General features: G+C 41.7%; 1 protein-coding gene across 2 annotated transcripts; it reads right to left on the reverse strand.

Moving 5' to 3' along the window:
• Positions 1–31: 31 nt before the first annotated feature.
• serpine3 (serpin peptidase inhibitor, clade E (nexin, plasminogen activator inhibitor type 1), member 3) lies at positions 32–25,013 on the reverse strand. Of its 2 annotated transcripts, XM_048541109.2 has the most exons (9): positions 24,547–25,013; positions 15,302–15,608; positions 13,281–13,514; positions 7,292–7,489; positions 5,165–5,363; positions 3,727–3,827; positions 3,359–3,445; positions 2,006–2,086; positions 32–180 (listed from the first exon to the last, which is right to left on the reverse strand). In XM_048541109.2, the coding sequence occupies exons 2-9, from the start codon at positions 15,558–15,560 to the stop codon at positions 137–139; spliced, it is 1,203 nt and encodes a 400-aa protein (XP_048397066.2). In that variant the 5' UTR covers positions 15,561–15,608; positions 24,547–25,013; the 3' UTR covers positions 32–136. The 2 variants fall into 2 exon arrangements, with proteins under 2 accessions (XP_048397066.2, XP_048397067.1); XM_048541110.2 differs by lacking the exon at positions 7,292–7,489.
• Between the last annotated feature and the right edge of the window lie 1,192 nt (positions 25,014–26,205).

Raw genomic sequence — 26,205 nt, forward strand, 5'->3', positions numbered from 1 at the left:
ATCACACCAAGGTAGATTTATTGTTTGCTGTTCAAATTTACAAGATAGGTACTTGAGGTCTATAAATTTCTCCAAGAGCAGAAATCTTATTTCTAAATCAAAAACGGGATGGGGAGTAAAACATTTGGAAATGTGTTTACTCAAGAGGATCCATTACTCGGCCCATGAAAAGAATTCTTCCTGTAGAATTAAATGGATGATGTTAATAGTAACCCTTTACATATATTAAAAGCAAGTTCACTCAGTTTGTTCAATTTGAATACTCCATCATGTTAGTTATTAGCCCATTATGAAAGAGTGATGTTTTTGAGCTGCAGTTACAAATGAGAAACTGATTTAATTTCAGTCTATATTGCAAGATATAGTATAATTGCCAAAAACATGCAAAGAATTTTTATTGTCCGCCTAACCATTGTTTAGACATCTGCTAGAGTGTGGTAAGTAATTCTGGGCACCTTTTATTTTAGAAATGATGTCAAGGCTTTGGTACAGAGCAGACTTATTGGATGAGGGACTTCGGTTAGATCTGGAAAGCTGGGATCATTCTCAGCAGAGAAGGTTGAATAAGGTTGAGATTTGATAATGGTATTCAAAATGTGGAGTTTTGGTCGATTTAGGTAGGGAAACTGTTTCTAGTGGCAAGCAGGATAAGTAACTAGAGGATGTGGATTTAAAATACTGAGCAAGGAAGTCAGGGGGTGAGAATTTTTGTTTTTAACCTGGCATTCTAGATGCTGAGAGCAGATTCAATTGTAATTTCCTAAAGGAAATTTAGACCCCTGCTTATCAAAAATGGAAGGCGAGAATGGAGCTACTTAAACTCTTTGGAAGAACCAGCGTAGGGCTGACTGGCCTCTTGCTGTGCTACCTGATTCTAATGCAGAGCTGAGGAACGAAGCTCTGTCAAAAGGGAATCTCAAAGACCTACAGACGGGTGGCATATATTTTATTATCATCATTGACACTTAATTTCAAGCTAAAGTGGCCTAAACTAGAATGTAATCTGAAGTGACATGGCTGTGTTTATTTCTGCCCTGTAGCGAGTATCTCAGGTCCACCTGCAAACCATGGAGCAGTGTCAATGGGAATTAACCACATTATGTCGTGCCCTTGTCAGCGCTGTGGATGAAAGCGTAGCTTTCTGTAGTTCTTGCTAACAGGATTTTCCTCATCCCTACTTCAGCCCATCTGCTGAAACTCTCTCATGCCACCTTCAAACTTCATTTGCTCCATGTTTTATGGGCAAGTCTCCCCATCTTGCCCCTTCTCTGAACTTGAGCTTATCTGAAACTCCTATCCTAATGTGGACCAAGTCCTGTTCACCCCATCACCTGCACTCTCATTGACTCAATCCTGAATACTTGACATTCTTATCTTTTTGTTATTCTTGACCCTTCCTCCTTGCTTCCCATAAGAACTCTGCATCTCTACACCTGTAGCCCATGTTGCATCCTTTTCACCTTTGCTGTACAATCAGCAGCCACCCCAGTCTTTTCTTTGGTAAGATGGTCTTTGAGGAATCCTTCCTAAAGTATTTCTTGATGAAGATTTTAGTTTGTCTTATTTTCTATTGATTTGATTCAGTAGCCATTCTTGGCTATACTCCTTTGCCTGACATGTTCTTCTGCATTATAGGCTTTCTTTGCACAGTTATGGTTAAAATTGTTACAGAGATGGTAGGAACTGCTGAAGCTGGAGAATCTGAGATAACAATGTGTGGAGCTGGATGAACACAGCAGGCCAAGCAGCATCAGAGGAGTAGGAAGGCTGATGTTTTGGGCCTAGACCCTTCAGAAAAAATTTGAAGAAATCTGAGTTAATGTTGATTTCTTTCCAGTGGCTGAGGATCAAGTACATTCTGTGCGAAATGATGTCAAATCTTTCTACCCTTCTTGGTTCACACAATTACTGTGTAAAAATCGTACAGTAAACTGACCTAGAGCTGCTGCAACTGAAGATGAATTGTATTACCCATGGTGTATTTACATTGATTTACACACATTACCTGTGGTGTGCCGTAGGAGGAAGAAAAATGGCCTGTCAGCCTTAAAAGCCAGGGCTCGAGACCTTTTCAGCAAAACCACAGCTAAAACCAAATGAAATAATAGTTATAAAAGTTATGTCTGAATTGGGTCATTTGAAATAATTGGTGAAATATATTTGTTAAATATTTTATGTACTACCTTATAAGTTTTGAATAATATTTAATTCATGTATTTTATGCATGCATTTGTCTTAACTGTTTCTAGTAGGTGCAAGAAGAAATACTTTTCTCTCCCTGTACCCATCACTTGAATCTGAAGTTTTATAGGCGCAACCAACCCTCTGATGCCTCACTTCTGAAATCCATCTTCTTGAAACCTTTTGGCTGTAATTGCAATCCGCAAATTTTCTACACATGAAGTCTGTCTATAGCAACATAAATTCAGGTACTTGCCTGACCGTGGTGTCTGCTGTGCCATCTGAGAATGACTGAGTCTCTTTTATTTCGATGTATATGACACTGTTGTTAGTCCTATGGATGGTGCTTGTGAGTGGATTTATCCTTTATATCCCCCTTCAGCCCTTTACACAACTTCCATTTTGACGGAATTGTTTGTTTCTATAACTTTCTGCCATGAGTTTTATTTCCCTTTTTATAAACTGAAGTGATACTGTTTCCTGAACTTGAAAAATTTTAAACGTGGCAAAAGGCCTTTGTCATATACAGAACAGAAGAAAAGATGGCTTAGTGGTGATATTGGAATTTGTAGTCCAAAAGCAGTGGCTAATTCTCTGGGGGACACCAGTTCAAGTTCCACCACAACAGCTGATAAATTTAAGTGAAAAATGTGGAATTGTAAACTCATGTCAGTGGTGATTACAAAATAACCACCTTGTTCAGTAATGCCTCTAGGGAAGGAAATCTATTGCTCTGACCTGGTCTAGCCTACATGTGACTCCAGACCCACAACAATATGGTTAATCAGCCTCTGAGATGGCCAGAGCAAGCTGCTGTGTTCAAGAGGAAGGGCAATGGGCAACATAAGCTAGCCAGGCCAGTAATATCCGGAGTGAAGCCGGGGGATAAAAGGAAAAGAGGCTGTTTATTATCATTGTGTAATGTATTTTCCTTCATTTCCCTTCTGCCTATGGGTAGAGGCTGTGTCACAAACTAGAGCATAACCCACAGCTGATTCAAGGTAAATTTGGCATGCTAACTTTTTAGAAATGTGAGGTTTCTGGTTGGAGTGCTGCACCTGACATCTCAATGTCAAGAAACAGGTTTGACCTTAGTTTTGTACATAAACATCTGTATCATTCTGTTGAAGAAATTGTTCATGGTCCTCTGGGAATGCTTCTTGGAAACAGTAAATACCTGTAGCAGCTGCTGCTTCGGTGCCATCCTCTGTCACTTCTATTTTTGCTTCATGGATAGCTTCAGAAACAAACAGCTTTTCCTGCTCTAAAATTGTGAAGCAGCATCAGTTATTACTGAAATCTCATTTTACATTTAATACTGGAATTAGAATTTTGGTTTCATTCATTAGTGTTAGCCAGAAAGAAGTTTTTTTTAATTAAAGTTGGAAAAGGAAACTTAAAATGTCAGCAACTAAATCACTTGTTCGTATCAATTGAAAATTTTGACGTGGAATGACCCAGATTATTAGTACGGATTACAGTATTGAAAGAAGCCTTATTGAAATGTTAAGCTTTTAACCAATACACTAACTTAGCCTGGCTTACCAGAAATTCCACTGAAGTCTGCTTTGCTGGGATTGAAAAGGTCAGTGATTCCCAGAGTGGTCAGCAATGTCTTAAGGTTGAATTTACTTTGAACTTTAAACCTGTGTGTTAAGGTGGGACAGGATCCAATCAGTTTTGAGTTTATTGTAATTGCAATAGCTTAAAGCACAGTGTAACTAAGTTGGACAGTGATGGACATCAGCTGATGTTTCATGAAGAATAAACTACAAAGACCAGGGTTGGAAATGTGATGTGTTGGAAACTGAGGGTCATTATAACAGCATGTCAGTATGCAAATGTGCAGTCATGGAGTGGAAAGATACAACTTTAATTTCTCACCTTACTGACTTACCTGCTGCACACGTGTTTCCTACAGAGAAACGCAGACCCCCCCACCGGTCATCTGCTGCTAGATTAAGTTTGGGATTGAATGCGTTATCATTTGCTTCAAGAACAGAATGGTATAGTGTGAGAGAACAAGTTGAAGGAGCAAATTGAGCATCCAAGCATTTCTTAATGCCAAACACTACATTGCCAAAGTTATTGCAGTATTTTGATTCCATTATGGTGAAGCAATGTGCCAGGATGCCTGCTTCATGAACAGTTTTATTTGTTAAGCGGTCAAGGCAGAGTCACCCTGAGGGGTGAGAGAAAATCCCCTGACCTTGCTGACTTGTGTCCATGTTTTCGCACAGCTGAATAGCAGACTGACTGACTGTCCTGCAGAATAACATTGAGTGGATAGACGAAGGTGAAAAATGACTATTTAGTGTTAGGGTAAAGCATGTGGCTGTATTTCTTTAGTTTTACCTCCCTATAGAATTTAGTTCATACTTTTGGGATAGTGGGACATGGGTGGGGGAGTAACCTTTGTCCCTGCCTGTTTGTCGATCTTAAGTAATCCACTGTGTAAAGGATCGTGCAACTTTTGTTAGTTGCCGATCTTGCCCAGTCGTATAACGATGGCTTGGGCGGGGGATAGAACTGTGATGGTCTAGGGCAGTGCAGAGGCAGTTCTGCTGAATGACTAACTGTGCTATGTCTGATCTGGGAGGTCATGATGCTGGAACTCGAGCAATGAAGGGTGTAAAACAATTCAGTGTGATAATGCAACCAATATTTAAGATAAGTCTCCAGCATTGAAGTAGCTATTACAATTTGGAAGCTCATCATCAGCTAAATTAGAACTTTGTTTTAAAATGTAATGCTTAAAATTTCACTCCCTGTCACTTCATAACAAGTGTCATTTTCAGCGGATCAATGTGTTTGGAGGTGACTTGAGTGGAGCTGTTACGTTTCACAGTTCAGCCACTGCAAGAATTGAGATTTCTACTGATCTGAAAATAGATTTCTGGATTTGATCCTCTGTGTCAATTCATGTCATTGCTACTATCAGGCTACTGAGAATCCCAAAAGGAATTACAATAAGATGACTTACTTAGGTAAGAAAACTTCCATTTTCATTCTTCGCATGCTGTTGGTCCATGCTGAAAGGGTGAGAGCTGTGATGTGTGACTCTACAGAGGAGATGAGCTTTTCTCTTTCACTGGGAATGACAATGAGCATGCTCACTGCATGTTCCAGGTAGTTGAGTTCAATCGCTTTAAACCTCTGATTACTTTTAGTCTTGACCTGGCCTGCAATTTATTAGGCAGAGGGAAAGTATTGGTATTTAAAGTCATCTTGGGAGGAACAAAAGAACTATCACTAGGTCAGGTTTATTTAAAATATATACTCTTTGTGCCTGAGTGGTGGTCAAACTCGTGTAAAAGTTAACCCTCACCATTTGGTCAAAAGAAGTATCATTTTTGTATCCCCTATATCAATCCATGTCCAACTTCTAGTCAAAGTATTTTAAAGTTCTTTCTATGTGACACCCAGTCACTGCTGAAATGACACTCCACCTCAACAAGCTATTTCATCAACAGGGCCATAAAATAGTACACCAGTGAAGGTGGCTGATGAGACCCTTGTGTCTGCACGTCAATGTCGTCTCAAGGTTGTCACCTCATGGTGCATACGTTGGTTAAACCTCCAGCCTTAAAGAAGACTTCCACATTATGTATACAGAGTTTCGCAATTGTTTTCACATTCAGGAAGGTCGGCAAGAGATTTTGAGGAATGACAGGCTCAAAGGCAAATATTCTGTTCTTGTTTTGCAGATTTTATGCTTAAATCTCAGTCAGTGCCTTACTTATCTGTTAGTGGAATAATCCCCTGCAGAGAGCAGGTCTAGCAAGCTGCCACTTTTTGATTGAAAAACAAAAGAATATTTTCTCTGGAAGAAATATTAAGTTGTTTTAGACAAAATAAGAGACAGTAGGGCATTATAACTTTATAAGGCAAAAATTGGATTACTCAGTAAGCTGTCTTTCAGCATTTCTTCCAGAATGGTGAAACCAGGTGAAGGAACTGTAGATTAAGAAACACCAAAACTACACACTATATTGAAGCTAGCTGTCTGAAATCCAAGTTTCATAAAGAGACTGAGAACGTTTTCCACAGTTGCCGTAAAGGACCTGAATGGTGAATTTAAGACACAGGGTTACTGAACCAACTGTTTTCTTTTGGTCAGAATGTTGAGTTTTTTTTCAGAAACATGAAAACTACTGGAAAGGATTGTTTTAAATTATGGCAAATGTTACCCAAGATTTCATCAGGCTTGAGAAGTGGCTGTGTGGAATATTCATTGATACGATGGTCATGTAACAATTTTTCTCCTGAGTGAACGCTCAAGTTTGCGAGAGTAATGTTGACCAGATAGCCCCAGGTCACTGACTCTTTTGGCTGAGGATATCAAAGTACGTGGAGCAAAGGTGGCTTTCTAAAGTTGTTGGTTATAATGGTTTCGGGGGTGACTGGCTGACCTGTGTTCATCCATTGTAAACCCTCTTTTGGCCTTTTCCTTTTTGGTTCCATCATTTGCACATTTTCCCAACTGTTTGTTTATTTCATTCCCCAAACCCATATTCTGTCTTTTGGCCAAGGAGGAAGAAAGCTGATACTTCATGAGAGGTTCTTTGCAAATACTTCCTCAATAGTCTCTGGCTTTTTGCTTAGCTCCCCGGTGGCATGCCAAAGTCAAGAGCTCCAGCTGGGGATGAAACCTGTGTCTCAACCTGTGGTGCATTTGTTCTTAAATTTGAGCTAACATTGTGCTTTCAGAAATATCCTGTAGCTCTTTTTTTTAAAATGATATTTTCTAAAATTGACCTGTTCAGCGATTTTACACATTTCTGGAGCGGGTGAGACTTGAACCTGTATAGTAAATCGGGAGATATCTTCTTCACTTGTAAAAGGGTCGAGGTTGAAAGGTCACAGATTTTAAAGTGATTTGCAAATATCATACATGTGGTTTGGGACAAGTCTTTTTCGCATGGTGAATAATTGGGGATGGAATGCAATGGAGGCAGGTTCAGTTGAGTTTTTGGATGATTGGTTCGGTTTAAACTGTGTGCCATGAATATGGTTTAAGGCATGAGATTGGTACTAAGTCATGATGCTCATTTTGAGATCCAGTGCAGGAACTAATCCTTTCAGCTGCCAGTAACAGCACGATACTTACCATAGTTGACAGTTGATGTTTGATACATCATGGGCACTTTAACAACAGAGCCATCCGCCCTGGTAAACGAGAGGTGTTGGGTCTTTGAGGTTGAAAATTGGTTCTCCCACGTGCTTTTAAAATATACGGTGCTAATCACAGCAATCTGTGTAAGTGATGCACGTGCCATAGGCTGTGGCATGAAATCTTTAATTTCACCTGTCATAACAGGAAATGCCAGGGTTATTGTGTGATGAAGTATTTTGGCTGAGAAGCTTTTTTCAAAATTGTAGTGCATTAAAAATTGAGCAACATTGAAAATGTGCATTGGGAATATTAATTTGCATAATTGTGCAAGAATTGTTCACTGTTTCATAACTGAAATGATCCACATGCATTATGTAGTTACAAGCCACAACTACTTTATCCAATGAATGTTATCTTATTAGTGTAATTGCTGAATTGTTGGAAACAGGTTTTTCCTCCTGGTTCACTTTTCAATAGTAAAGCCAATAAACTTAAGCTGATTTGTGGTTCATTGCAAGTTACACCCCTATGTCTAAGACGGTACGAGTTGTACAGTTGCTGGGGCATCTGGATTTGCATTGATTTTTGTTTCTTCTTCTTCCCTGGTTCACAAACTCTGTTCAGATGCTTCCTGCAAGAAAGAGCAGCAAAACACACTGACTGGAATAATCAGCAAACGGACTAGGCTGTAATTGGAAGTAGGTTGTAATACTCATTCTGTGCTGTTAAGCAATACCATCCCGATTGGACTACAATGTTTTCATTGTACTCTTTAATGCAGTCACACCCTAATTGGTTTTTGGACTGTCATTATTTAATGTGCTGAATCTTAGAATCATTTCCTTTAGAAAAGACCTTGCAAGCGAGCAGTAAGTTACAGGACACTAAGTTTCACATTTTCTGCTGTTAGACAAGTTTGGATGGATTTGTATATCTCCACAAAGAACTTAACATGTGTTGCTTGACCACATGTATTTCAAGGGCAGATCACAGGAAAAGGAAGACTTGCATTTATAAGGCACCTTTTATGTCCTCGGGACATTCTAAAGTATTTGACTGCCAGTACAATGCTTTATTACAGCCATCGCCATAAAGGCAGGAATGTAGTGCTGCGTACAGCAAGATCCCTCAAGCAACACTGAAATAAATGATCAGAAAATCTATAATGTTGGCAGAGGGAGAAATATTGGCCCTGACACCAGGGAGAATTCTTTTCCAACTTTTTTTTTAGCCGGGGGCTCATTTAGATCCACGTGAGTGGAAGGGCAGGACCTCTTGTCTAATATGGTATCTTCTTCAGTGTGGTGTCTCTTATTACTGTGCTGAAGTAACAACATGAGCCAGGGGCTTAAGCACATGTTTTAAGAATAGTCAACCTTCCAGTGAGGAGGTGAAAAGCCATCGACAGTCTCTGTAAGCTAATGGTTGCTGGTTATGTGATTGCCTTGTGTCAATCACTTCCAACTGTGAAAGGAGACCCGAAAACTCTGTTTAGAGAGTGCAGTTGAAATAACTGTTTTAAAAACACTTAGTGGACGCTGCTATTAACTTGAGGTTACTGTGTCAACCTATCTCGATCTCACTTCAAAGTGAAACATTGAACAAGTTAAGTTTGACTTGGCTGCAAATTAATGAATAAACTCGAATCCAGATGTCAGTAATTGCCCCCATCTCTGTTCCAACTCTTTAGAAAAATCTTTCATCTCCCATCACAGATAAAGGCTATACACCCGATTACCAAGGAAAAAACTACTGGATTTGTTCCACTCTCTCTTTGCCGAGAAGTCCTCAAAAATTGTTCTTTTTAACGTTACTATTACTCTGCTTCCACCACCTTTTTGAACAGTGCAGTTCAGATCTTTGGAACATTCTCTCAAATTAATTCTCACCTCCCCGTGGGTTCACTGGCTAAATAGATTTGATTTGTGTTTCTTGCTTATTTGATTTTAAATTTAGACATTATTGGCATGTGTACTCCCAAGTACAAAAGTACAGGAGTAGAGTTTTTCAATGTTGTCACATAACAGCGTCATCTTGGGTACAAGTGCCTAGGTACAGAAACTTAAGAACAAAGTTAAAAGTTAAATATTGCAGTCACTCAATATTAAGTTTTAAAATAAAGAAGTAAAGCTAAATGTTCAACTACTGCAGTCTGTCTTAAGTGCTTAACTATGCTGCAAATGCACTTCCTATGAGGGCACAATCTCCTTTTATTGGCACATTTACTCTGAGCTGGCTGGATCTCTTCTGCTTTTCTGCAGATGTTGGGGGAAACTCCATTGCCATGTTCACCTGGCTGCTGGGATCTCAGGCCGCCCAAGTTCCAGTCCAGACCTTTGGGGACACACACTGGACCACCAAAGCCCTGATTCAGGTGCTGTCCTTATTTACTAATAATTGTTATAACATTCTGGGCTATTGAGTAAATTTCAAGTGGCTTGCTACACAAACCTCTCTGAGCCCACACCATAGCTCTAACAGAGGGTGACCTGTTCCCAAGCCTTTCTCCAGGTCTCTCTGTGCCTGGGTCAGTGTTCCTGTCTCTGAGCCAGCAGCTAGAACTGGAGTCCCCACTTGCTCTCAGCTATCAGGTGGGTAGCAGGAACAGTGCAGTTTCGACGCACATTCTGCCCCAACATGGTGACCCAACTCTCTATAGTTCCACAGTAAATAAAAACCATATACAATGTTCATTGGAAACTAGAGTTCAAAATACCCTGGGAAATGTCTGCAGGAACACACCATTGTATAATAGTGAATCTTTGTTATATTTCCATCACAGCAGTGCCATTTATTGCCCTTGTTTGCCTACTTTGAGTGTCCCACCTCATGGAACCCCAAGCCCATGTTTGTGGCAATTTGATACAACTGACTCTGGTCTCCCTGCTATACAAATGACGTTGTGAAACCCGAAAGGGTTCAGAAAAGACTTATATGGGTGTTGCCAGAGTTAGTGTTTGAGTGACCGGGAAAGGCAGAATAGGCCAGGGCTATTTTCCCTGAAGTGTCAGAGGCTGAGGGAATGATCTTTATAGAGGTTTATAAAATCATGAGGGGCATGGATTGGATGAATAGTCCAGGCCTTTTCCCCAGAGTAGGGGAATCCAAAACTAGAACAAGAGAAGTACAGTACAGCACAGGAACAGGCCCTTTTTGCCCTCCGAATCTATGCTGATCATCATGCCTTAACTAAAAAAAACTTCCTGCCCTTATTTGGTCTGTATCCCTCTATTTCTCTCCCTTTTCATACAACCATCCAGATGCATCTTCAATGTTGCCAATGTGCCTGCCTCCACCACCTTTTCTGGCATTGCGTTCCAGGTTCCTACCACACTCTGCATGGAAAAACTTGCCTTGCACACCTCCCTTTAAACTTTTGCCCTCTCACCTTGAACTTGTGCCTCCTTGTAATTGAAACTTCAACCCTGGGAAAAACACTCTTTCTATCCACGCTTGCTTTGCCTCATAATTTGGTAGACCTCTATCAGGTCTCTTCTCAACCTCTGTCTTTCCAGTGAAACAATCCTAGTCGTCTTAACCTTTCCTCATTGTCAATGCCCTCAAGGCCAGGCAACATCCTGGTGAACCTTCTCTGCGCTCACACCAAAGCTTCCACGTCATTCTGGTAGTGTGGTGACCAAAACTGCACACAATACTTCAAATGCGGCCTAACAAGGGTTTGATATAGCTCCAACATCGTTTGCCAACTCTATTGTACTCCATACCCTGGCTGATGCAGGCAAGCATGCTGTATGCTTCTTAATCACCTTGGGCACTTTTAGGGAACTGTGGTTCTGCCCAGATCCGTCTGTATGTTCATGTTCCAAAGAGTTCTGCAGTTAACAGCATAATTCACACCTAAATTTGATCCTCCAAAATGCATCACCTCTCATTTGTCCAGTTAAAGTCCTTCTACTATTTCTGAGCACATTGCCAATCTATCTGTGTCCTGTTGTATCCTTTCAGAGTTGTTAGCACTATCAGCACCTCCACCAACCTCTGTGACATCTGCAAAGTTAGTAATCAGAACACCCACATTTTCCTCCAGATCCCTTTTATGTACTACAAACATCAGGGAACCTGAGACTGATCCCTGTAGAACACGAGTAGTTACTGGACTCCATTCTGAAAAACACCATCCCACTGTTACCCTCTGCCTCGATGACCAAGCCAGTTTTGTATCCATCTAGCCTGCCCACCTTGAATCCCATGTGATTTTTAGTTTTTTGTACCAATTCGCCATGTGGTACTTTCTCATGCCTTTTTGAAGTCCAGATAAACTACAACCACAGCTGTTCCCTCATTAATTATCTTGGTCACCTCTTCAAAAAATTCATTCAGGTTGGTGAGACATGACATTCCCCATATAACACCATGCTGCCTGTCACTAACCAGTCTGTTTTCTTCCGAATGTGCATATATACTGTCCCTCCAGTATCTGCTCCAAGAGCTTCCTCACCACAGATGTCAGGCTCACTGGCCTATAATTTCCTGGATTATCCCTCCTTCCTTAAACAAGGGAACATCATTAGCTAGTCTCCAGTCCTCTGCCTGTGCTCAAAAGAGGATGTGAAGATATCTGCTAATGCCCCAGCTATTTCTTCTCTTGCCTGTCACAGTAATCTGGGATAAGTTCCATCTGACCCTCGGGACTTGTCTGCTGGAGGACATAGGCTTAAGGTGAGAGGCGAAATATTTAGAAGGGACCTGGAGCAACTTTTCCACGCAGAGGGTGGTGCATGTATGGAATGAGCTGCTGTGGAAGTGGTGGAGACTGGTACAGTTACAAAGTTTAAAAGGCATCCTGATGGGCACAAGACTAGAAAGGGTTTATGGGGATATGGGCCAAATGCTGGCAAATAGAACTGGGTTAATTTAGGATATTTGGTCTGCATGGACAAGTTGGTCCGAAGGATGTTTCCATGATGTGTGACACTGACTTTCTCAGCCGATTGAGGGGACGCCAATGGGTCAGTGAGGTTGCTGTGGCTGAAGTCACATTTAGTTCTGTCTGGTTAATTGCAGCAGCTTTGTGACGGTCAAAGTGATCCACTTGGGTTTCCACAACAGCCCAGTAGCTTCATGGTCATTTTTATTGATGCAGGCTTTTTTTTTGAGACCAGGCATTCAAACAATTTAAATCTTTTAAATTGTGCCAGTGCGCTTCAGGCTGCATTCAGTGGCAGTGCTTTCACCCTGGAGACAGAAGGTTGAATACTCAGGTTCTGTTCCAGATTGTTGAACACATCCAGTCTCCAGGCTGATCTCCCAGTCAGTCCTGAAGGAGTTCTACCTTGTCAGGGATGCCATCTTTGAGATAAAGATGATAAACTAAAGCCCACTACCCCCTTGGGTAGATGAACAGATCCTGTGACAGCATAATGAAGAGCTAGAGAATTTTCTTTGGTATCCTAGCCAGTATTCATCTTTCAACTGAAAACTTACATAGGATAATCGGATCTTATTGGCATTGGTGTTCATGAGATCTTGTCCTCTTCAAATTGGCTATCATGTTAGCTACATAGCAGTGACTACTCATCACGAAAGTGCTTCAGTAGATATAAAATACCTTGAAGTCCCAAGTTCATAAAGGGTGCTATACAAAATGCAAGTCTTTCTCCTCTCTGGGAGTAGACTTAGTCGACTAATATCCTAGTTGTGATAACTCAGCAGGCCTGGCAGCATCTGTGAAAGAGAAAACAGTTAACATATCTGGTCCGGTGACCCTTCCTGAGCTGTGAAAAAGGGTCACCGGACCTGAAATGATAACTCAGTATTTTTTTCCCTTCACAGATGCTGCCAGACCTACTGAGCTTTTCCAGCAAATTTGTTCCTGATTCACAGCATCTGCAGTTCTTTCACTTTTTGTCCTAGTTGTGATACTGTCCATCCATAAATTAGATCATTAAGTCCTTTAGTTGGTGATCAGATTAAATTAATTTGCAAGTGTGTTATGTAAAAGCTCCAGGCTTGTACTTGTTACCTTGACTCTTAGTGGTGACCCACTTGTTTATCAGCACTGCAGTTTCATTTGGATTGCTGAGATTCACTCGTTGTAGGCTTCCATTTAGCCAGGCAGCTGTGTCCTCTGAGAAATGTGAAGAAAGCTGCATGTTGGCCTCCACAAAGAGGCCACAGGCCAAATGAATGGTGGGCGTGAGAGTGGAGTTTGCCAGGTCCCCATACATACTCTGCAAGAAATGTCGTACCCGAGAGTCTGCAAAATAAATTCAAAATTAATAGTCACTGGTTGCAAAGTTAATAGCAGCAGCAAATGCATAGAGAAACTGAGAACACTAAAGTAACAAAAGTTGATAAGCGTTAAAATCTTAACACTTCTGCATTTTCATGTAAATTGGAAGTCTAATTAAAACTATTCAAACCAGATTAAGGCAGAGCCACCATGATACCAGTCATCAGCTAGGCATCTTGGCTTACATATGAACCTCAAGACATAGAGATGTGGAGCACAGAAACAGACGCTTCAGTCTAACTCGTCCAGGCTGGCCAGCTATCCTAAATTAATCTACTCCCGTTTGCCAGCATTTAGCCCATATCCTTCTAAAACCTTCCTATTCATATACCCATCCAATTGCCTTTTAAATGTGGTAATTATACCAGTCTCCTCCATTTCCTTTGGTAGTTCATTCCATACACACACCACCCTCTTCCCCCTTTCGGTCCCTCTTAAATCTTGCCCCTCTTACCCTGAACCTGTGCCCTCTACTTTTGGACTCCCCTACCTTGGGGACAAGACCTTGGCTGTCCATGCATCATGATTGTATAAGCCTGTATAAGGTCAACCTTCAGCCTCCAATGCTCCAGGGAACATTGCCCCAGCCTATTCAGCCTCCCCCTATCACTCAAACCCTCCAACCCTGGCAATATCCTTGTAAATCTTTTCTGAACCCTTTCAAGTTTCACAGCCTCTTATACATGCAAGAGCAGAATTGCACACAGTATTCCAAAAGTGGCCTAACTAATGTCCTGTACAGTTGTAATATGACCTTCCATCTCCTGTATTCTGCACTGATCAATAAAGGCAAGCATATCAAATGCTGCCTTCACTACCCTATCTAGCTGCGACTCCACCTTCAAGGAACTATGAACCTGCACTCCAAGGTCTCTTTGTACTGCAACATTCCCCAGGTCCTTACCATCCCATGTGTAAATCCTGCCCTGATTTGCCTTTCCGAGCTGTAGCACCTGACACTTATCTAGATTTAAACATATATTTATAAATCATATAGTAATAGCAGGCCATTCAGCCCTAGTTTCTCCACAAAACAGTTCTTGCAGCTCAGGGTGGTTTGTTTTCACTTCATTTGAGTTCAGTGCTGACATTGGGAACGCACTGTACATATAGTGGACTGATGAGGTTAACTCTAACCCTATCAAGTGACTGCCAGTAGAGACGAGTGGAATGACAAACTGAACATCTTTCAGAAATTTAATCCAAATAGTTTATATAATAAAGCATATTTGTTCCTTTCTATGACCATAATTTTGGTGTAGTTTTATTAATGTAGCTGAAAATATGGTAACTCAGAAAAAAGTATTTTTAATGAGTGATCTCAACTTTACATCACTTACAATACACTGAATTGTTCACTGGTTTCATTGTTACAAAGTAGTCAGTTTCTTAGTGAACTAATCATTCTTAGTATGTAATAACTTCTAAAATGTCTATATCTGTGACTGAAATAAAAATAGATGCAAATTGATGAGCTTTCTGAACCATTCTTTTTATTTGTGGGGAATTTGCCAGTTTCAGGAAAATTATTTTTAAACCGCTGTTTAATTTCATGCAAACTCAACTTGGGCTCAACGTGGTTTACCATTAATGTACTTTACGTTGTAAGTTCCCTGATTGTGCTGCAGTTTTAACAAAATTCAATTGGATTGCACCAATCAAACTGCTCTATCCTGACATACTTAAATGGAAAAACCTAGTTTGATTCTTCTACAAAAACTCAGTCACTATATATGAAGATTCACCAGTACCGTGAACAGTGTATCCTAATGCATTTTCCAGCTGCATGAAGGTGTTTCCTTTGGCTCCCAACTGTAGCAGTTCTAGTGCAATACTGACCCCTGTTGGGGATATGATGATGTTGCGGTATTCTTCGTCCACTGTCAATTTCTGGTAAAGGTTTCGCGCAAACTCTGTGTTCAGGTGTCTGATGGTGTCCTGAAAAGGACAGACCCTTTTCACAGTGAACAGCAAGTACAGCAACAAGTTGAGGACTGAGAGGGAACACATGGTGCTTATTGTGAGCTTTGAGTCTGCCAGGATCAAAGATGGCAATATCTATCAATACAAATGAGGAAAAATAACACAATGAAGAATCTTAAACACAATAATTGCAACAAAGACAATTCTGAAGTCTTTGGAAAGGCAGCCAAAGTGATATAAATATGTTCCGTGTGTGTGTGTGTGTGTGTGTTATCATCTGATATGGTGTTAGATGATGCAACCATTGTTAATGCGAGCATTTATGCAATACCTTTCAGTAGTCCCAAAGTGCTTTATGGCCAATTTAGAACTTTTTGAGATGTCGTCAGTATTACAAAATAGAACGCTGCTTCGATCAATGTCACAGGTTTGAAAACTCCAGCCAAGCTGGCTCTTGCAGTTGTTGTTATTCTCCTACAAGCAGGATGGTCTTCACCTGAACCAGAGGGGTACCAGTATCCTGGGGGGGGGGGAATTCGCTAAGGCTGTTCGGGTGGGTTTAAACTAATTCAGCAGGGGGATGGGCACCAAAGTTGTAGTTCGACTATAGAAAAGGTTGAGAGTAGGGAGGTCCGAAATAAAGTTTCAGGGAAGCAAGACGGCACCAGCAAGCAAGAAGTTGGATTGAAGTGTGTCTACTTCAACGCCAGGAGCGTGCGGAATAAGGTGGGTGAACTTGCAGCGTGGGTTAGTACCTGGGACTTCGATGTTGTGGCCATTTCGGAGACATGGATAGAGCAGGGACAGGAATGGTTGTTGCAGGTTCCGGGATTTAGATGTTTCAGTAAGAACAGAGAAGATGGTAAAAGAGGGGGAGGTGTGGCATTGTTGGTCAAGGACAGTATTACAGTTGCAGAAAAGACATTTGGGGACTCGTCAACTGAGGTAGTATGGGCTGAGGTTAGAAACAGGAAAGGAGAGGTCACCCTGTTGGGAGTTTTCTACAGGCCTCCGAATAGTTCCAGAGATGTAGAGGAAAGGATAGCAAAGATGATTCTCGATAGGAGTGAGAGAGACAGGGTAGTTGTCATGGGGGACTTCAACTTTCCAAATATTGACCGGGAACACTATAGTTCGAGTACTATAGCTGGTCAGTTTTTGTCCAGTGTGTGCAGGAGGGCTTCCTGACACAGTATGTAGATAGGCCAACAAGGGGCGAAGCCACATTAGATTTGGTACTGGGTAATGAGCCCGGCCAGGTGTTAGATTTGGAAATAGGTGAGCACTTTGGTGATAGCGATCACAATTCTGTTATGTTTACTTTAGTGATGGAAAGGGATAGGTGTATACCACTGGGCAAGAGTTACAGCTGGGGGAAAGGCAATTACGATGAGATTAGGCAAGATTTAGGGAGCATAGGATGGGGAAGGAAACTGCAAGGGGATGGGCACATTAGAAATGTGGAGCTTATTCAAGGAAAAGCTCCTGTGTGTCCTAGATAAGTATGTACCTGTCAGGCAGGGAGGAAGCTGTAGAGCGCGGGAGCCGTGGTTTACAAAGGAGGTGGAATCTCTGGTCAAGAGGAAGAAGAAGGCTTATGTTAGGATGAGATGTGAAGGCTCAGTTAAGGGCACTTGAGGGCTACGAGGTAGCTGGGAAAGACCTAAAGAGAGAGCTCAGAAGAGCCAGGAGGAGACATGAGAAGTTGTTGGTGGATAGGATCAGGGTAAAACCTGAGGCTTTCTATCGGTATTTAAGGAATAAAAGAATGACGAAAGTAAGATTAGGGCCAATCAAGGATAGTAGTGGTAAGTTGTGTGTGGAGTCAGATGAGATAGGGGAAGCGCTAAATGAATATTTTTCAACAGTATTCACTCTAGAAAACGACAATGTTGTCAAGAAGAATACTGAGATATAGGCTACTAGACTAGGTGGGTTTGAGGTTCACACGGAAGAGGTATTAGAAATCCTTCAGAAGGTGAAGATAGATAAGTCCCCTGGGCCGGATGGGATTTATCCTCGGATCCTCTGGGAAGCCAGGGAGGAGATTGCCGAGCCTTTGGCATTGATCTTTAACTCGTCATTGTCTACAGGAATAGTGCCAGATGACTGGAGGATAGCAAATGTGGTTCCCCTGTTCAAGAAGGGGAGTAGAGACAACCCTGGTAATTATAGACCAGTGAGCCTTACCTCAGTTGTTGTTAAAGTGTTGGAAAAGGTTATAAGGGATAGGAATTATAATCATCTAGAAAAGAATAAATTGATTAGGGATAGTCAGCACGGTTTTGTGAAGGGAAGGTCGTGCCTCACAAACCTTATTGAGTTCTTTGAGAAGGTGACCAAACAGGTAGATGAGAGTAAACCGGTTGATGTGGTGTATATGGATTTCAGCAAGGCATTCGATAAGGTTCCCTACAGTAGGCTATTGTACAAAATGCAGAGGAATGGAATTGTGGGAGATATAGCAGTTTGGATCGGAAATTGGCTTGCTGAAAGAAGACAGAGGGTGGTAGTTGATGGGAAATGTTCATCCTGGAGATCAGTTACTAGTGGTGTACCGCAAGGGTCGGTGTTGGGTCCACTGCTGTTTGTCATTTTTATAAATGACCTGGATGAGGGCGCAGAAGGATGGGTTAGTAAATTTGCAGACGACACTAAGGTCGGTGGAGTTGTGGATAGTGACGAAGGATGCTGTAGGTTGCAGAGAGACATAGATAAGCTGCAGAGCTGGGCTGAGAGGTAGCAAATTGAGTTTAATGCAGACAAGTGTGAGGTGATGCACTTTGGTAGGAGTAACCGGAAGGCAAAGTACAGGGCTGATGGTAAGATTCTTAGTAGTGTAGATGAGCAGAGAGATCTCGGTGTCGATGTATACAGATCCTTGAAAGTTGCCACCCAGGTTGACAGGGCTGTTAAGAAGGCATACAGTGTTTTAGCTTTTATTAATAGAGGGATCAAGTTCTGGAACTAAGAGGTTATGGTGAAGCTGTACAAAACTCTGGTGCGGCCGCACTTGGAGTATTGCGTACAGTTCTGGTCACCGCATTATAAGAAGGATGTGGAAGCTTTGGAAAGGGTGCAGAGGAGATTTACTAGGATGTTGCCTGGTATGGAGGGAAGGTCTTATGAGGAAAGGCTGAGGGACTTGAGGCTGTTTTCATTAGAGAGAAGAAGGTTGAGAGGTGACTTAATTGAAACATATAAAATCATGAGAGGGTTAGATAGGGTGGATAGGGAGAGCCTTTTTCCCAGGATGGTGACGGCGAGCACGAGGGGGCATAGCTTTAAATTGAGGGGTGAAAGATATAGGACAGATGTCAGAGGTGGTTTCTTTACTCAGAGAGTAGTAAGGGAATGGAACGCTTTGCCTGCAACGGTAGTAGATTCGCCAACTTTAGGTACATGTAAGTCGTCATTGGACAAGCATATGGACGTACATGGAATAGTGTAGGTTAGATGGGCTTGAGATTGGTATGACAGGTCGGCCCAACATTGAGGGCCGAAGGGCCTGTACTGTGCTGTAATGTTCTATGTTCTATAAAGTATTGGTGATTCTAAAGGTGATTTATTGCATTTGGATTAGAGTGAGAGTTACTTAAATATTCAAGCTAGATATAACAGCCCATCAGTTAAACTTCGGTGGTGGGGAAACTTATGGAAATTATTATTTGAGATAAGTTAGTTACATGAAAAAGGTACATCAATTAAGAAGAGGCAGTATGAATTTTTAAAGGGGATGTTGTGTTTGGCTAAACTAGCTAGAGTTTTGCTTAGAGATAACAGGTTCAATGTTGTTTATATGGGATACATCTGTTTCCAGAAGGCATTACATAGCGCTACACAACAGACTTGAGAGAAGTTTTAGTTCATGGTATAAAAGGAACAGTAGCAAGATGACCAAGTGATAGGTGGAGAGAGTAGTATGTAAAGCACATTGTGCTCTTAACAAAGAAACCTACTGCACAGGAACAGGCCCTTCGGTCCTCCAAGCCTGCGTCGATCAAGATCCTCTGTCTAACCTGTCATATATTTTCTAATGGTCTGTGTCCATTTGCTCCCTGCCCATCCATGTACCTGTCCAAATATGTCTTAAAAGACGCTAACGTGTCTGCGTCTACCACCTCTGCTGGCAATGCGTTCCAGGCACCCACCACCCTCTGTGTAAAGAACTTCCCACGCATATCTCCCTTAAACTTTCCTCCTCTCGCTTTGAACTCATGACCCCTAGTAATTGAGTCCCCCACTCTGGGGGAAAAGCTTTTTGCTATCCACCCTGTCTATACCCCTCATGATTTTGTAGACCTCAATCAGGTCCCCCCTCAATCTCTATCTTTCTAATGAAAATAATCCTAATCTATTCAACCTCTCTTCATAGCTAGCACCCTCCATACCAGGCAACATCCTGGTGAACCTCCTCTGCACCCTCTCCAAAGCATCCACATCCTTTTGGTAATGTGGCGACCAGAACTGTACACAGTTCTCCAAATGTGGCTGAACCGAAGTCCTATACAACTGTAACATGACCTGCCAACTCTTGTACTCAATACCCCGCCCAATGAAGGAAAGCATGCCATATGCCTTCTTGACCACCCTATTGACCTGTGTTGTCACCTTCAGGGAACAATGGACCTGAACACCCAGATCTCTCTGTTCATCAATTTTCCCTTGGACTTTTCCATTTACTGTATAGTTCGCTCTTGAATTTGATCTTGCAAAATGCATCACCTCGCATTTGTCCGGACTGAACTCCATCTGCCCAACTCTCCAGTCTAGCTATATTCTGCTGTAATTTCTGACAGTCCCCTTCACTATCAGCTATTCCACCAATCTTAGTGTCATCAGCAAACTTGCTGATCAGACCACCTACACCTTCCTCCAGATCATTTACATACATCACAAACAACAGTGGTCCCAGCACAGATCCCTGTGGAACACCACTGGTCACAGGTCTCCAATTTGAGAAACTCCCTTCTACTACTACCCTCTGTCTCCTGTTGCCCAGCCAGTTTTTTTATCCATCTAGCTAGCACACCCTGGACCCCATGTGATTTCACTTTCTCCATCAGCCTGCCATGGGGAACCTTATCAAACGCCTTACTAAAGTCCATGTATATGACATCTACAGCCTTTCCCTCATGCATCAACTTTGTCACGTCCTCAAACAATTCTATTAAGTTGGTAAGACATGACCTTCCCTGTACAAAACCATGTTGCCTTCATTAATAGGAGCATAGAGAACAAGAATTAAAAGGCTCTGTGAGACTTGTATGAGACGCACTTTAGACTTAAAACAGTGAAGCAGACTCATGAACCTGTTTTTGTTCCTAAAAATGTATCCAAGCCAGCAGCTGACTGCCAGTTTTTATGCTTTACATTGGCCTTAAGACCATGAGGCGTCTTGATGGAGGTCTGTAACATAATGATGAGGTTCACAGCAGTCAAAATATTTTCCACTTAGAGGAAGTTCAAAACTAATAGCCATAAGTATAATCTATTTATAAAATAATGGGTACTCAAATTGGCAGGATGTGACTCTAGAATCTGTTAGGGCTTCAATTATTCCCATGATTTATTAACACTTGGAGAGTGGTGTAGAAAGGTGTGAATCCAAATTTGCCAATGACACAAAGTTTGGTGGCATGGACCGTGTAGGTGATAGCATAAAATTGCAAAGGTATAATGATAAACTAAGTAAATGGACAAAACTGTGGCAAATGGAGTTCAATTTAAGCAAGTGAGAGGTCTTCTATTGGCTTGATAGGAGGAGACAGAGGATGTTGCCAGAGAGTTGTTTTTCAGAATGGAGGCCTGTGACCAGCTGTGTTCTGCAAGTATTGGCATAGGGTCCACTGTTGTCATTTGTATACATGGTTTGGATGAGAATATGGGAAGCTTGATTAGTAATTTGCTGTTGGTGCCAAAATTGGTGGTATTGTGGAAGGTTATCTGAGTACAATGGCCCACCTGATCAAGACCCCAGTGGGCTAGGGATTAGCAGATGGAGTTTGGTTTAGATAAATGTGAGGTGTTGCATTTTGGTGAAATGAACCAGGCCAGGCTTTGCACAGTTAATGGTAGGGCCATGGAGAGTATTGTCGAACAGAGACACCTAGGAGTTTAGGTGTATAGTTCCTTGAAAGCATTGTCACAGGGAGGTACGGATGTACTTGGTCTGCTTATCTTCATTGGTCAGAGCATTTGAGCATAGGAGTCAAGTTGTCATGCTGCAGCTGTATAGGACGTCAGTGAGGCCGATTTTGGAGTACTGTCTGCCTTTCTGGTCACCCTGCTATAGGAATAGTACTATTAAATTGGGAAGGTGCAGCAAAGGTTCACAAATATTACTGGCACTGAAGGGTTTGTGTTGTTGCGAGAGGCAGGATAGGCTGGGAATTTTCTTCCCTTGAGCACAGGAGGTTAAGGGGTGGCCTTAAGTAGGGTAAATTGTGAATGGCATGGATAAGGTGAATAACAAAGATCTATTCCCTCGGTTTGGGCACTTGTTACTAGATGATATAGGTTTAAGGTAAGAGAAGAAAGATTTAACAGGAACGTGAGGGGCCACATTTTCAGAGGGTGTGGCATGAATGGAATAAACTGCTAGAGGAAATGGTTGATGCAAGTACAGTTACAACATCTAAAAGACATTTGGACAGGTACATGGATAGGTAAGATTTAGAGGGCTTTGGGCTAAATGCATCAAATGGGACCAGTGTAGTTTGGGAAACCTGGTTGACTTGGACAAATTGGATTAAAGGGTTTGTTTCTATACTGTATGACTGACCAAAAATGGATGGATCAGGGTACTTTGTCAATGGTTATGACGTTCGATACAGTGGATGCCCAAAGAGACTTGGGGTTCAGGTACAGAGATCTTCAAAATATCATGAACAGGTTCAGAAAACACTCAAGAAAGCTAGTGGAATGCTGGCGTGTCTGTCTAGAGGACTGGAGTATAGGCATATCGAGGTTATGGTGCAGTTATACAAAACCCTGACAAAACATTGATTTACAAGAATGATGCCTGGACTTTCAGGGGTTATGTTCTGAGGAGAGATGATACAAATTAGAAACTAAGACAGAAATTGCTGCAAAATCTCAGCAGGTCTGGCAGCATCAATGGAGAGAGATCAGGGTTTACGTTTGGGGTCAGGTGACCCTTACTCAGAACTCAGTACTTGAGGAAAAGTCACTCAACCTGAAACATTAACTTTGATTTCTTTCCACAGATACTGCCAGACCTGCTGAGCTTTTCCAGCAATTTCTGTTTTTATTTCTGATTTTCAGCAACCGCAGTTCTTTATTTATACAAATTAGGCCTGTTTATTGTAGCATTTAGAAGGTCTGGTGGTGACCTAATCAAAGTCTTCAAGATATTAACAGGAAAAGATGGGATGGATAAAGATAAAAGTATTTTAACTGTTTGCAGTTTCTAGAGTTAGGGGATGTTCAGAGAATTAGGGTAGACTGTTCAGGAGAGAAGTTAGGAAGCACTTTGGCACAAAAAGTAGACATTTGGAACTCTCTCTTTTGCAAATGGCAGTGGGTACTGGATCAATTGTTAAGCAAAGATATTAAGGGATATGGGCTAATGGCATTAGGGCACAGGTCAGCCATATTCTTATTGATTGGAGCTGGCTGGAGGGCTGATCGGCCATCTTCTGCTGCTATGTTCCTAAATAAGCCCAATGAGTTTTATAAAAACTACTTCTGAAAGAGTGAGGCAGTCATTTTCACATTATATAGTTGGGGCACACAGCATAGATTCATTCAGGAGAAGTTAAATAGGGGTGCACCGTTGATCTGACCAGTCACCCTAACCAGTCGTAAGACTGAGTTGTTGGCCAGCATCACTTCGACCTAACTTGAGGCACAAGATGAACGTATGAATTCAGAGCAAGAGTAGGCCTGGGCCCTACCTGAGCACGCTATGCAGTGCAATAAGGTCATGGCTAAGCTGATTACTCTACATTCCTACTTACTCCTAACAACCTTTCACCCCCTTGCTTATTAAGGACCATGCACCCTTCCTCCTCCACTTTGAGGACAAGAGTTCTGAGGATACATGCCCCTCTGACAGACCAACATCCTGGTTACCTCTGTCTTTTACATTGGATTTTCAAACAGTGACTTCTAGTTCCAGATTATCCCACAAGTGGAAATATCCTTTTCACATTCATCCTTAACTTGTCTTATTGATGTTTATAAAATTAATTCATCAGAGCAATCAAGCACTCACTTATGTAAATTAAGTATAGCATAATTTAGATTGTGCTTTTGGAATCTTTTTAACATATTCTGATATTAAAACAAGTATTTGAGGGATACAGAAAATATATTGCAGCTCTAAGTAATATTGAAAATCTGAAAAAATGTTGCAACACTGGAAACAGATTTTAATTTTTGAGTGTAAATTTATAACTTTATGGAATTTTGCATGGGGATGAATCAATTTCAATGTGTCAAATAGAGTCGAGTTGAATAAGAGGCAAAAGGTTGTGGAAAATTCACCCACAGTGCGGTTTCAGTGTAAGTCAATTAAGTTCGAAATTTATTTGATGAAAAGTTAAGCAAATCTGATTGTCGTGTAACTTTCCAGGGAATTAGAAATGTGAAGTACACACAAAAGAACATTTGGATTCTGACTGTAAATCTTTTTTAAAAAGTGATGCGTGAGAGTCGAAGAATGAATTTGATTTATGATGCAATGGGATCATTGCTTCAAAGTGCTCGGTATCCTTTTGGAATAGAAACAGACAATAATGGACTGATCTAACTTTTCCCCTCTTTGCAAACCCTACCAGCTCTCGTTTGTTTATATTTGCTGCTTGCATTGAGTTTTGGTGTCAAGTTTTCTTTTTTAAACCTCCCCACTGAGGAGAAACTCCTTTAAGCAATAACATAGCCCACAACTATTGTTTACATGATACCTCGCCTTTGTCGTATCAGAGATGAATATTAAGTTTCGAGTGAGGTTTCAGAAGTGTCAACTGTTATTTCATGCGTGTATTAAATTGTTATTTCAAGCTTAATTGCAGCCAGTGATAATCACAAGGTTATTTGAATTACTTACCGGCTCACTCTTCCCACTGTCTCTCGTTCTTTTTCATGGCCGGTTGAACAAAGTCATAAGACTCTCTGCAGGCTCACTCTCTCGGTGATGTCTACCACTCACCCCAGACTCCTGTAAGCGACACTTTATACAGCCAAAGGCAGTGGGCACGGCACGTTATAGTCACAACTGAACTGCAGACAGTTCCTTCCATTCAAACAGGCCACTCGCACCTTGGCTGTGTTTCTTGCACCCTCCCGGAGTTGTCTTCATCCACTCCCCCTCTTCATCACAGCGAACTCGGAAGTATTGCAAAGGAGGTGTATTTAATGTCAAAACCCGTCCAAAGTGCAGTACACGCTGGGTGGCTTCCAGTCAAATCACCTAGACTATTAGCAGCAACATTCTGTACTGAACCTAAAACATATCAAAGATGTCAGAAATGTGAAATATCAGAGCTGTCCACTGGACGTTTTGGGAATGAGACACTTTCGTCAAACTGAAGGATTTGATTTGCAACAATGAATCAGTGCAGTTCAGCCTGCTGTTCTCCCCAGCGTTGTACCTGGGGTCTGCATTTTGACATTTGTGTGTAACAGCACTGCCGAGGTGTCGCTGCAGAATGGTGTGGTCCTGTCCTCTATCGTTATTATATTTCGAACACCACTCGTGCACACACTTTGTGTTGTAATTATGTGACCCTTTCCTTACGAGTGATTATTCATTTGCCAGATGTACATTTGAATAGTGTGTTCCATGCTCCCATTATTTTTCTTGACGTTCACATTTTCCCCACATGGGACTCGGATCTAACATGACAACTTACTCTTCTAACCAGGGCCAAAAACAGAAGTTGCTGGATAAGATCTGGCAGCACCTGTGAAGAAAAAAAATCACAATTAACGTTTCTTAGAGAGGGTCTCCGGACCCGAAACGTTAATTCTGATTGTTTTTCTTCGCAAATGCTACCGGACCAGCTGAGCTTTTCCTGCAACTTCAGTTCTTGTTGCTGGTTTACAGCACCCACGGATCTTTCAGTTTTTACTCTCAACCATCTTCGTATCCTCCTCTAGCTCCCACACTGTTGGTCCATTCATTCCAGTTATTCAAAGGGATTGTGTCAAATGGTTGGCTTAGCGCCCAAGAGTAGTGTCCCGAATTCTGAGCCAGGAGGCCTACGTTGAAATCCCACCAGCTCCAGAGCAGTGCAATAACATCTCTGAATGGACTGGTTATAAAATCTGAAGAATGGTTTCATCCACACACAGAAAATTCAGAGGGGTTGGGCACTAAAAGGTTGTCTTTCCCCAGACTGGAGCAGCCTAAGCTGTGGGACACAGTCTTGGGTAGGATTATGCCCATTTAACACTGGGTTGAAGAGAGATTTCCTTGCTGAATTGTGAGTCTGTGAAATTCTCCATCTCGTAGCTCTGTGGGATTATTGAGAATATTGGAAGTTGGCACGGAGTCTCGTGAAATCGAGGGAGAGCAGGTTAAGCAAATGACCAGCCGTGTTGTAAGTTAATGGTTTGAAGGAACTCCTGTGTAGATATTTTCTAATCAACCTGAGAAGATGTTATTTCACATTTCTGGAGCTAGTGGAGCTTGAAGCCAGGCCTCCTGGCTCAGACAGGGGCCCCAGCTGTTTTTTTTGTTAATTGAGAGATCTTTTGTTTTTGC

The sequence above is a fragment of the Stegostoma tigrinum genome, chromosome 12 (assembly GCF_030684315.1).
Source record: "Stegostoma tigrinum isolate sSteTig4 chromosome 12, sSteTig4.hap1, whole genome shotgun sequence".
NCBI classification, from domain to species: Eukaryota; Metazoa; Chordata; class Chondrichthyes; order Orectolobiformes; family Stegostomatidae; genus Stegostoma; species Stegostoma tigrinum.